This window comes from Callithrix jacchus, chromosome 5 (genome assembly GCF_049354715.1).
Source record: "Callithrix jacchus isolate 240 chromosome 5, calJac240_pri, whole genome shotgun sequence".
In the NCBI taxonomy this organism is placed as follows: Eukaryota; Metazoa; Chordata; class Mammalia; order Primates; family Cebidae; genus Callithrix; species Callithrix jacchus.
The window spans coordinates 89,633,746-89,646,758 of record NC_133506.1 but is presented as its reverse complement, the minus strand read 5'-3'; the positions used below and the strand labels follow the sequence as shown (position 1 = coordinate 89,646,758).

Here is a 13,013-nt window from a genome sequence, read left to right as displayed (position 1 = left end):
TTTGCTAAGGAGTCACCAAGGACCAAATGCAACGGACGCTTGCAGCCCTTGGCTTCCTGTACCCCTTTCCTGCCTTGACTGTTGATCGTGCCCCTAAGCCTCCCGCCTTGACCTTCTCCATCCTCTTCCCTGGTTTATCTCCTCCCTGTCTAACAAACCCTCCTCCTTTTCCCCCAGGGCTGGCTTTGAACTGACTTTGTCTTTTCCCAGCGTCTGAACCCCATCCTGGTCTCTGCAGGCTCCTGGCCTCACCCTCCCTGGAGACGAGCTCCCCTCTCGACACCTCCACATTCCCCCTCCCCTGAATCCACACTTGTCCTTCCTTCACAGTCCAGCCCTGGCCTCTGCCCTGAGCCTCCAGTTAACACAGGCTGACCTTTGGTGTCTCCCCCCCAGCCCTCCTACTGGCCCCTCGCACCCAGCTGCGCCACCATGACTTTGTCTTCCTTGTCTTTTTCTGGCTTTTTTTATTTTGGTAGAGACTGGGGTCTCATTTTGTTGCCTGTTCTGTTGTGTCGAACTCCTGGACTTAAGCCATATTCCTGCCTCGGCCTCCCAAAGCGCTAGGGTTACAGACGTGAGCCGCCACACCCAGCTGTGCGTGGCATTTTCTATTTGGTTTAGTGGTACACACATCCTCCTGGGAACCTAATCCAGGAAGCTTATCATTAATTCTTTCAACCCCATATCCAATCAAACAAAATCTTTTTAAATGTTATGGTAAAATGCAAATAATACAACATTTATTATTAATGACATTTAGCACAGTCCCAGTGTGGTGCAGCCTTCACTATTGTCTAGTTCTAGAACCATCTCTTTCTTTCTCTCTCTCTCTTCCTTCCTTTCTCTCTCTTTCTCCCTTTCTCTCTTTCTCTTTCTTTTCTTCTTTCCTGATTTCCTTCTTATCTTCTCTCTTTCTTTCTTTTCTTTCTATTCTTTCTTTCCTTTCTTTCTACAGAGTCTCACTCTGTCACCCAGGCTGGGCTTCAATGGTTCGACCTCAGCTCACTGCAACCTTCGTCTCCCAGGTTCAAGCAGTTCTCCTGCCTCAGCCTCCTGAGTAACTGGAATTACAGGCACGCACCACCATGCCTGGCTAATTTTTGTAGCCAACTCCTGATGTCAGGTGATCTACCCACCTTGGCCTCCCAAAGTGCTGTGATTAGTTCTAGAACATTCCTTTTTTTTTTTTTTAAGATGCGGTTTCACCATGATGGCCAGGCTGGTCTCGAACTCCTGACCTCAGGTGATCCACCCACCTCGGCCTCCCAAAGTGCTAGGATTACAGGCTTGAGCCACTGCGCCTGGCCCTTAGTTCTAGAACATTTTCAACACCCCAAAACCAAGTCCTGTTGTGTCCACTCAGGAGTTCCGCAACCTATCCTTCCTTCATTCCCATGGCACCCGCCTAGGTGAAGCCTCAGCAGCTTTCGCTGGAACCACTTCCACGCTGTTTACTGGTCTTGGGTGCTGTCGCACCCTACTGACACCCTCAGGACAGGGCCTAGCTTGTCAGCACAGTGAGCCAAGCTGGCCCTCCATTCTGGCACCACAGACGCTGGCCTCTTGAGCCCCACACTGTGGTTTCTGTAATGGGCCATGCCCGAATGCACTGATTTCTCATGCCCCTGTGCCCTGGTACACGCTGTTCTCCTGCCCAGGGCACCCCACTGCCTGTCCTTGGCCCGGCAGGCTCAGTGCAGCAGGAATTTCCTTCAAGACTCCTTGACCTCTCCTGGTCAGCCCTTCCTCTTGGTATCACTGGACTCCAGCTATGTGGGTCCCACCAACCTTCGCTGTTTTGGACAGCAAGAGTGACTTCTCATTTACTCTGTCAGCCCAGCACCTGGCACAGGTGCTCGATAAAGGTCTCCTTGAGGGGAGCTTGAACTGAACATGGAGATGCTTGTGATTTGGGTAGGAGGATGGCTCAAGGCTGGGCGCAGTGGCTCACGCCTATAATCCCAGCACTTTGGGAGGCCGAGGCAGGCGGATCACGAGGTCAAGAGATCGAGACCATCCTGGTCAACATGGTGAAACCCCATCTCTACTAAAAATACAAAAATTAGCTGGGCATGGTGGTGCGTGCCTGTAGTCCCAGCTACTCGGGAAGCTGAGGCAGGAGAATTGCTTGAATCCAGGAGGCAGAGATTGCGGTGAGATCGTGCCATTGCACTCCAGCCTGGGTAACAAGAGCAAAACTCCATCTCAAAAAAAAAAAAGATGGCTCAGCATGCTCTCTGATAGGCACAGAAGTTCATCAGGGACTCTGCCTTGCAGCTCCCTGTAATTTTCCTGACGAGGGTGGGCAGCCCCTCCTTCTGCACCCTCCACTTTCTGTCTGAGTTACTTCCAGGTTGAGGGCCAGGTGGCTGGCTGAGTCATGCTGCCATATCTTTACAGGGAGCATCACCATCCACTGATGAGTGGCCTTGAGGTCAGTGTCCCACCGTTTTAGTATTTTGGTGTTTGGCACTGTGGTCACTGGCTGTGCTGTGGTGACTTTGCTACTTTGGATCGTTCTCCATCAACCTTCATCTCCCCAGGTTGAAAAGATCTGACCTCTTTCTACCCTCCCCATCGCCCCAAGATGGAGTTTCACTCTTGTTGCCCAAGCTGGAGTGCAATGGCACGATCTTGGCTCACTGCAACCTCTGCCTCTCAGCTTCAAGCGATTCCTGCCTCAGCCTCCTGAGTAGCTGGGACTACAGGCGTGAGCTCATTTTTTGTATTTTAGTAGAGACAGGGTTTTCACCATGTTAGCCAGGAGGGTCTCGATCTCCTGACCTTGTGATCATCTACCCAACCCGGCCTCCCAAAGTGCTGAGATTATAGACGTGAGCCACCATGCCCAGATGATCAGACCTCTTTAGGCTGTCCCACAACCCCACCCTTCATCACAGCAGTTCTGAACCTTTTTGGGTTCAGTAAGGTAATCAGTGGGCCCTCTCTCCAGAAAAAGCACACATTTGCACACAATTGGAGGTAGTTCATGAGCCTCCTAATGCTTACCGGTGTACCTCCCAGGGGCCTGTGTCCCCTGGCTATGTAAATAGTGAGACCTACAGGCAGTAAATCAGTTTGGCTGTGCTTGGAGGGTGTATTTAGAAAGAAGAGAATATGGGGCCAAAGTGGCTCCCGCTGGAGGTCATGGCGCTTGCGAAGGCGAGTTCATGATTTTAAGGCTAACCTGAGCAACCTCATAAGCTCAAACTGATTGGCAAAAAAAAAAAAAAAAAAGAAGAGAATGTTTTCCATATTATCAAAACAAGAATCAGGTAGAGACTTTGGAAGTTTGGTTTTGTGGTATATTTGTTATCTATTATTCTTGAAAGCTTACCCTAAAACTTACTGGCTTGAAATAACACGGATTTATTATCCCACAGTTCCTGAGGGTCAGGAATGCAAGAGTGTCTGTGTTGTCTCCTGGTTGCAGATAAATTGTTGGTCTGGGTTGTGGTTATCTGAAGGCTTGACTGAATCATTCCCATGGCTGTGGGCTGGAGGCCTTAGTTCCTCATTCTGGGGGTCTCCACAGGGCTCCTCATGACAGGACAGCTGGTTTTGCGCAGAACGAGGGATCCCAGACAGGAGAGAGAGTGACCAGGATAAAAGCTGCCTTGTCTTTTATTACCTGATGGAGTATTTTGTTGGTTGATGTCACATGGGAGGCGACCACGTGCCAGGGTGCTGAGCAGAGGGCAAGGATCCTTGTGGGGGCATCTTGAATGGCGGCCACAGCAAGGGAGGGGTTGGTTGTTGTGGTGGTAAAAACCAGGCCAGGGTTTTTGTTGTTTTCTCAGTGATATTTGTGATAAGATGCAGAGCTGGGATTCATATCTAGATAGATTTTATAAAATGCTTTTCCTTTTCCCATCCTGCCCGCTCTTCTCCCTTGTCTGTTCAAGCTAGCCATGGGAATGTGGTGTTCCTGCCAGTGCATCCGTTGAGTTCATTTATTTTTATTTGTTTATTTATTTTATTTTTTAAAATTGTTTCATAATTGAGATTTTATTGGTTGAGGATCAGTAGAGACATTTCAACTTGTACACAATTCTTAACATACATAACAAAAATCTAAAAAGCCATGTATTGTAATTCTTTTTTAAAGTTATTCCAGTGACTTTTCAGCTTAAAATTTAGATGCAAATTTTCCTTAAGAGGCTATCCAGTACCTGTATCTTCACAGGTTGATAAGCTGTTACATACATCCCAACAATTCACAACTGAATAGCATGGACACTACATATTCAAATTTTTAATCGTTCACAGCACAGTCACAAAGTTATTAGGAAAACAGGACTATCACACCAAAGATGTTACAGAGTACACACAATTCGGACAGGGAGAGCCATGATCAGAGTGGTTTCCTTTAGGAAACAATTCTACTAAAAAGCAACATGGGAATAGAAGTAATTTAAAATGTTCAAGACATTAAATGCGGGACTGACTCCATATTGCCATTTAATATGCTTTGTATTATAGGATATAAAAACTAACCCCCCATCAATGGAATGTTAAGCTGACACCCGAGACAGTCAGAGCCTCCCATAATTCAATATCCCACACTATTTTCTGGTTGTACCAAAAAATAAACAACCAGAAAATGATTTCACCTCTTAAAAAAAAGCATTTACACTTAGAAAATGGGATGAGGTGGGATTCCCTCCTTCTTAAAAATGTTTCTAGAGCTACTAAAAAACTTGCATTTACAAGATAGTTGATAAAAATATTCCTCTGGATTGTCCAAGAAGGGAGACAGGGACCACTGATAAGACATGGTATATGGTGTTAATCAGACCTGGCTTCTTTCTCTCCTGCTTCATCAGAGGCTGGACTTTCCTCACTTTTCGTTTCCCCGTTTTCTGCAGGTAAATCTTCTTTAGTTTCTTGGTTAGCCTCTTCAGCCTGTTTTCCCTTTGCTCCCCTTTTCCCTTTTGTTTGCATTTTTTTGTCTGAAGATTTATCCTTCACTGCTGCCTTTTTCGGCTTCGCTTCCACTTTTGTAGGAGGTTTCCCTAACAACCGCGCGGATCTCCTCTTGGGCCCTTCCTTGGCCCCTTCGGCGGAGCTGACCTTCCTTTTGGGCATCCTGGCGGCGGGGAGGCGCGTGCCAGGTGTCTGCGGGCCGCGGCGCGCTGAAAGGCTTTGCGAAGCTGGGCTGCTTGGCCGCTGGCACTCCTCCCACCACCCGAGCTGCCCAGACCCACCTATTTATTTACTTTTTGAGATGGAGTTTATGCTCTGTTGCCCAGGCTGGAGTGCAATGGCGTGATCTCAGCGCACTGCACCCTCCGCCTCCTGTGTTCAAGTGATTCTCCTGCCTCAGTCTCCCGAGTAGCTGGAACTACAGGCAGGAGCCACCACACCTGGCTACTTTTTGTATTTTTAGGAGAGACGGGGTTTCACCATGTTAGTCAGGCTGGTCTTGAACTTTTGACCTCGTGATCTGCCCGCCTCGGCCTCCCAAAGTGCTGGGATTACAGGCCTGAGCCATTGCTCCCGGCCAAGTTCGTTATTTGAGCAGATGACATGTGTTAGAGTTGCTCAGAAAAACAAGATGGCGGAAGTGCTGCATGCTAGTGGGTACCATCCCCACTAAAAAAACACTGCTTGGTGCTTTAGCCAAACTTGCTTTAAAATTGTTTTTTAAAAAGGGAGGGCTTTTACAAACAAACAAATGAACTAGGACTGGTCAGTAGGAGGCCCAGGCAGGAGTTGTGCTGAGGCTGGAAGGCCCAGAGTGGGAAGAGCTGTGGAGTGCAGACTGAGCTCCCCTAGGGCAGTCACTGCCGGCCTCACTGTTCTCCGAACCCCCAGTATGGGGGACAGTGCTTGGCACAGAAAAGCCCCTTTAAGTGTTTGCTATGCATGGTGCTAAAGAAGAAGGCCGAGAATGTCAACCAGGGGTCAGGCACTGGGCAGTGTATACACAGCCCCCGTGGTGCCCTCAGCCACTTTGTCTCAGTCACTGTTCAGGTTAAAAATACCAAAGAAGGCAGCTGTTCGTGTTCCAATTTTGTAGGCGGAGACGTGGTGGTCCAGAGAGGTTAAATAACTCCGGAGATCACCCAGCTAAGGGCTGTGGGATCAGGGATTTGAACCTAGTGTGTCTGACTCCCTTCTGTACCCAGCACTGTGTGCTTCTCTAGGACATAACCAGACAGGGATGGGCAGCCCATTAGGTAAACAGGAAATCAGACTCATGACTCCTGTGAAGAGCACCCAGTGGAATGAATAAACTGGGAGGCTGGAGAAGTCACGATAAATCAACATGAAATTTTAAAGTTTTTGTTTTGTTTTGTTTTGAGTTGGAGTCTAGATGTGTTGCCCAGGCTGGAGTGCAGTGGCATGATATCAGCTCACTGCAACCTCCACCTCCTGGGTTCAAGCGATTCTCCTGCCTCAGTCTCCCGAGTAGTTGGGATTACTGGCACCTGCCACCATGCCCGACTCATTTTTGTATTTTTAGTAGAGATGGGGTTTGACCATGTTAGCTGTGACGGTCTTGAACTCCTGACCTCAAGTGATCTGCCTGCCTCAGCCTCCCAAAGTTCTGGGATTTCAGGCATGAGCCACCATGCCCAGCTTTAAATATGGTTTTTATTTGAAAAAATTCTCTAGAAACATGGAGTGAAGACACAGATTTAAAGCTTTGCATAGTTTATTTTCGGCTGATGCCTGTAATTCCAGCACTTGGGGAGGCTGAGGTGGGACAACTACTTGAGACCAGGAGTTTAAGAATAGCCTGGGCAACATAGTAAGACACCATTTCTAAAAAATTAAAATTAAAGAGTTGACTTTATTTCTGTAACTGGAAGAATCTGGCTAACATTTCTCAAGCACTTTGTAAGTGCGAGAAACTCTACTTTAAGTACTTAAACTCAGGTTCTCATTTATACTTACATTCCTTGTGCCCACTGTATGGGTAAACAGACTGAGGCTCGGAGAAGTTTAGGGACTTGCCAAAGGTCATACAGCTTTGCTAGTAGCAGAGATGAGATTTGGCCCAGATCTGACTCCATGCACTTAATTTCCGCTCTTTAGCATCTTCTGGTTGAGTCACTGGAATATACAGCATAGCTTAAAATGAAGGAGGAAGTACTGAAGAGGTAATGGAAGGAGACCTACCTGTCTCTGAGAGGGAAGAGAGTGCTGGGGAGGGAACTATATTAATTGAGGGGTGCAGAGAAATTAATATGGTCCAAAGAAACTTTTTTTTTTTTTGAGATGGAGTTTTGTTCTTGTCCAAGCTGGTGCACTGGTACATGACCTTGGCTCACTGCAACCTCTGTCTTCCAGGTTCAAGCAGTCCTCCTGCCTCAGCCTCCCAAGTAGCTGGGATTACAGGCACCTACCATCACACTCAGCTAATTTTGTATTTTTAGTAGAGACGGGGTTTCACCATGTTGGCCAGAATGGTCTCAAAACTCCTGACCTCAAGTGATCCACCCACCTTGGCCTCCCAAAGTGCTGGAATTACAGGTGTGAGCCACTGTGCCTCACCGGTCCAAAGAACATTTTATGTTGAGAGCTCATCCAGCAGTCTCCTTAGATCAGGAGCTTGTAAATTGCACACAAAGACCAAAAAAAGGGAGTTCCAAAGAGTAATGCTACGGGAAATGACCTGAATTTAATCCATCACCTTGTTTCATCTCGTGGACTGGCCAGATGCCATTTTGTCATTGTTGTTAAATTAATTGCTTGGTATATAGCAGCAGGTGCAAAATGTGGTGCTCATTTTGAAATCGAAGGCTAAATTTTAAATTACTCAAAAAAGGCCTAACTTTGTTAAAAGAGAGGGAAAGGACAGATTTTGCCAGTATCTCTGGCCAGCTAGCTAACTAACCTTTTTCTTATTCCAAAAAAAACAACTTGGGACCACTTATAAAAATTATGTATCGTTGTTCAACAAGATACATTAATGAGGAAATCAGGATGAGAGAAAAATAAAGGCAGGCAAATAAAGCCATGGCCCTTTTAGCACAAAACACATCCCAAAGGTTGCTAGAAGCAGAGGTGAAATCTTGGCTGTGTATTAGTAATCAAAGCAAAAAGGGAAACAATGTCCATTAGAACATTCTCAGAATCCGCAAGATAGAAATGAATCAGTTATTCAGCATAAACACAGTGTTTCCTGGTGCTACTGGAACACTTTGTGAAATTGGGAACAATATCTCGTTAACATCCCAGACCAACATCCAGAGACCATTTCTTAAGAGTTTGCATCTGTGCTCCTCCCTACGCCGTACCCCTCCCTCCAGAGATGACCACTATGCTGACGTGTAAATATTAATCTTATATCCAGCCACCTTTTTGTTTTGTTTTGTTTTGTTGTTTTTGGAGACAGAGTCTTGTTTTGTCACCCAGTGCAGTGGCACAATCTCAGCTCACTGCAGCCTCTCCCTCCCAGGTTCAGATTCTCCTGCCTCAGCCTCCTGAGTATCTAGGATTACAAGTGCTTACCACCATGCCTGGCTAATTTCTGTATTTTTGATAGAGATGGGGTTTCATCATGTTACCCAGGCTGGTCTAGAACTCCTGGCCTCAAATAATCCACCTATCTCGGCCTCCCAAACTGCTGGGATTACAGCTGTGAGCCACCGTGCCCACCCTTATCCAGCCATTTTTCTAAACTCACATTTATTTCAAGTAACTTGTCTGTAGACTATTTGAGGTTTTTACATAGACATCGTATCATCTGTCTTTGAGAGTTTTAAACATTTGACTTCTCTATTCACTCAAAAATTTAAATACAAAATTTTAGATTCTATGATCGCATCATTCACACTTCATGGAGATAGATGGGGGGCTAACAAAACATACCAAACATAGTTGCTTTCAATCTCAGGTCCAGATGCTGGATAGATAGCTTCTTTGAGAATAGGTATGGTAGAAATTTCTTGGGGGGATGTGTAGGGATTTGGGAAAAACACCTGATTTTATGGTCATGGGCTTTCAATACATTTTTTTCCAAACCCCCTACACTACTTTTCTTGTTCTTTTCTTTTCTTTCTTTTTTTTTCGAGATGGAGTTTTGCTCTTGTTGCCCAGGCTGGAATGCAATGGCACAATCTCAGCTCACTGCAACCTCTGGCTCCCAAGTTCAAGCGATTCTCCTGCCTCAACCTACCAAATAGCTGGGATTACAGGCATGTGCCACCACACCCGGCTAATTTTGCATTTTTAGTAGAGACAGGGTATCACCATGTTGGTCAGGCTTGTCTTGAACTCCTGACCTCAGGTGATCCACCTACCTCAGCCTCTCAAAGTGCTGGGATTACAGCTGTGAGCCACCGTGCTGGACCTCTTCTTCTTCTTCTTTTTTGAGATGGGATCTTACTCTGTCACTCAGGCTGGAGTGCAGTGGCACGACCATGGCTCACCGCAGCCTCAACCTCCCAGGCTCAGGTGATCCACCCACCTTAGCTTCCCGGATAGCTGGGACTACAGACACATGCCACCATGCCCAGCTAATTTTTTATTTTTGAGACAGAGTTTTGCACTGTTTCCAGGGCTGGAGTGCAGTAGTGCGATCTCAGCTCACTGCAACCTCGCCTCCCAGGTTCAGGTGATTCTCCTGCTTCAGCCTCTGGAGTAGCTAGGATTACAGGTGCCCACCACCATGCCTGGCTAATTTTTTGCATTTTTAGTAGAGACAGGGTTTCACTATGTTGGCCAGGCTGGTCTCGAACACCTGACCTCATGAACCACCCGCCTCAGCCCCACAAAGTGCTGGGATTACAGATGTGAGCCACCACACCCGGCATTTTTTGTATGTTTTGTAGAGTCAGGGTTTTGCCATATTGCCCAGGCTGGTCTCAAACTCCTGGGTTCAAGCGATCCTCTTGCCTCAGCCTCCTAAAATGCTGGTATTAGGATTACAGGCATAAGCCACCGCACCTGGCTTCATCCATATTTTTTAAGCCATGTATAGACAGGGAGATGTTTGAAGTTGTTTTACTGACAGGAATTTGGAGAGTGAACATTTTATGGTGCTGATTAAACCTGGATTCATGTGCTTGGAAAAGAGAACCCCAAGGAAGGTAGTGAGTGCTTTGAGATGTGTCAAGGGCTATAACTGGGACTACAGGTGGACTTCAGAAACACCTACAGGCCTTGTGAAGAGGATCTTCAAAAGCAGGCCACCCTGGTCTGCTCTGAAGCTTGGACACAAGTTCTGACCCATGGGCATGGTTCAGGATCTGCTAGCCTGGAAAATTTTCAGGGCAGTGGCCCACAATCAACCAACTGACAAAAATGCTTACAGCAATAGCTAGAGAGCACCCAGTTTTAAGCCATCCACCCTTCTGTCAGCCTGCTACTGTAAATGAGCCTTAACATGTGATCGGTAGTTAGCTGAATTCTATTGACAGCCTATGGTTACTGGATATAAGTCAATTCTATTCGGGGTCATCTGCCAGAAATGACATGCTTGGCCAGTTGACCCAGAGCCTAGTTCCTGGCAGAGATTGGATAGCTGGTTGAGCATTGTGGCTGCTTTGGGTCTTGATCAGAGATTCCTGTCGTTGGCAGACGGGAATCTATACTCTTTGCTTCTTGGTAGTAGCAGGTGAGGCTGGAAATGTAAGTAGCTGCCTAAAAAGTGGTTTCAAGTCCTCACCATCTGGTGAAACCTCAGAGCCTATCAGATAGAAAATGCCAGCTGGGACTGTGCTAATTCAGTGAGGCCCGGGTGGAGAAGGAGCGTTCCTGGGCATGACCATCTGGTTTTGAAATGGAGGTAGTGGTCATTTATTAAGCACTTCGTGTGTATCGGGCACTGTACGGGAGATGTTCTAGCTGCTCTCCAGTATGTTTTCTGCAAAGACCTAATGAGATATGATTACCCCATCCTACAAGTAAGGAAACTGAGCCCAGAGAGGTTAGCTGTCCAGGGTCACACAGTAAATGATGAGCCAGGACTTGAACACTTGACTGCTTGAATCCTATGCTCTCTCTAGGAGTCAAGATGTCACAGCTCACAGGATGCCTCCATCTCTCTTTTATTTTATTTTATTTATTTTTTTGAGACTGAGTCTCACTCTGTCACCCAGGCTGGAGTGCAGTGGCGCAATCTCAGCTCACTGTAACCCCCGCCTCCCAGGTTCAAGTGATTCTCGTTCCTCAGCCTCCCAAGTAGCTGGGATTACAGGCATGTACCACACACCCAGCTAATTTTTGTATTTTTAGTAGAGATGGGGGTTTTACCATGTTGACCCAGCTGGTCTCAAACTCCTGACCTCAGGTGATCCTCCTACCTTGGCCTCCCAAAGTGCTGGGATTATAGGCGTGAACCACTGCGCCCAGCTCTACATCTTACATTAATCATACTCTGTTCCCTTGCTTTGGTGGGAAAAGTTGCAGCTTAGTACCAACTGCTCCTGCTTGAGCCACTATGCACACTTACTGTCAGCCTGGCCCTGTAGAACCCCAGACTCAATACTGCATAGGATGTGATAAGACTACATCTGATGTGGTGAAGGCCACCGGGATGATATTGTTTCTGAGATAACAGGTATGTCTGCCCTCTTTCCCTTTGCATTTAGCTTTCACCATCAATACTGTTGACATGAAGAGCCTGCCGGACTGGACAGTGCACAATGGGAAGAACCTGACCCTGCAGTGCACCGCGGATGTCAGCACCACCTCTTACGTCAAGCCTCAGCACAGGATGCTGTTCTATAAGGATGACGTACTGTTTTACAATGTCTCCTCCATGGAGAGCACAGAGAGTTATTTTATTCCCAAAGCCCGGGTCTATGACTCAGGGACGTACAAATGTACTGTGATTGTGAACAACAAAGAGAAAACCACACAAGAGTATCAGGTGTTGGTGACAGGTGAGTTCTTGGAACTGAACACAGGCAAGCAGATGGAGTGTAACACACAGTGGCATGAATAACAGCTGTGAATGAATAGTGACACTGGACTTAACTCTCCACCCATCACCCTCTCATCATTAATCTGCCTGGCATTTTCCTTACCTGAAAACAGTCACTAGACATATTCCCAATAGGCCAGATTCTTTCTTTCTTTCTTTCTTTCTTTCTTTCTTTCTTTCTTTCTTTCTTTCTTTCTTTCTTTTTCTTTCTTTCTTTCTTTCTTTCTTTCTTTCTTTCTTTCTTTCTTTCTTTCTTTCTCTCTCTCTCTCTCTCTCTCTCTCTCTCTCTTTCTTTCTTTCTTTCTTTTCTCTCTCTCTCTCTCTCTTTCTTTCTTGTCTCACTCTGTCACCCAGGCTGAAGTGCAGTAGCATAATCTTGGCTTACTGCAATCTCCACCTCCTGGGTTCAAGCAATTTTCCTGCGTCAGCCTCCCAAGTAGCTTGGATTATAGGTGTGCACCTCCATGCCTGGCTACTTTTGTATTTTTAAGAGAGACAGGGTTTCACCATGTTGGTCAGGCTGGTCTTGAACTCCTGACCTCAAGTGATCCACCCACCTTGGCCTCCCCAAATGCTTCTTCATCTCATCTCGTGAATGTCAATTTCTTCTTCAAGATGGAACTCAATGGTGTCTTCTCTTTCCAAATCAAAATTGATCTCCCCCAGGGTGCCAGTCGTTTCAGCTCTGATGCTTCCTCTACATTCAATGATAGCTGTGTGTATAAAGGCCACAGAGCTGTGTTAAGACACTGGGTTCTTCAATCACTCTGCCTGAGTTACAATCTGGGCAAAGCCCTTAACAGCTCTAAACTTCAAAATCCTCATTAGTATAAGGAAGATAATAATATCCACCTCAGGCAATTATTGAGAGGGTTAAAAGGTGTCGTGGGTAGAGTGCTTAGCAAAATTTCCAGCACCTAGTGAGTTCTTAATACATGGAATTCATTTATTTATTTATTTTGAGACAGTCTTGCTCTGTCGCCCAGGCTAAAATGCAGTGGCGCAATCTTGGTGTACTGCAACTTCTGCCTCCCGGGTTCAAGTGATTCTCCTGTCTCAGTCTCTCCAGTAACTATGATTTCAAGCCCATGCCACTATGCCCAGCTAATGTTTTATATTTTTAGTAAAG

At 46.4% G+C, this 13,013-nt stretch overlaps 1 protein-coding gene and 1 pseudogene across 5 annotated transcripts in view; one reads left to right on the top strand and one right to left on the bottom strand.

Annotated features, from left to right (window-relative positions):
• PECAM1 (platelet and endothelial cell adhesion molecule 1) overlaps positions 1 to 13,013 on the top strand; it is a 79,987-nt gene that overhangs the window by 15,516 nt on the left and 51,458 nt on the right. For all 5 annotated transcript variants that reach the window (XM_008996914.4, XM_008996911.4, XM_078373548.1 and 2 more), the window contains one exon: positions 11,550 to 11,843. In XM_008996914.4, coding sequence (XP_008995162.1) covers positions 11,550 to 11,843 — 294 coding nt within the window. The remainder of the gene's footprint in view (positions 1 to 11,549; positions 11,844 to 13,013) is intronic.
• On the bottom strand, positions 4,655 to 5,091 carry LOC108591765 (non-histone chromosomal protein HMG-14 pseudogene; annotated as a pseudogene).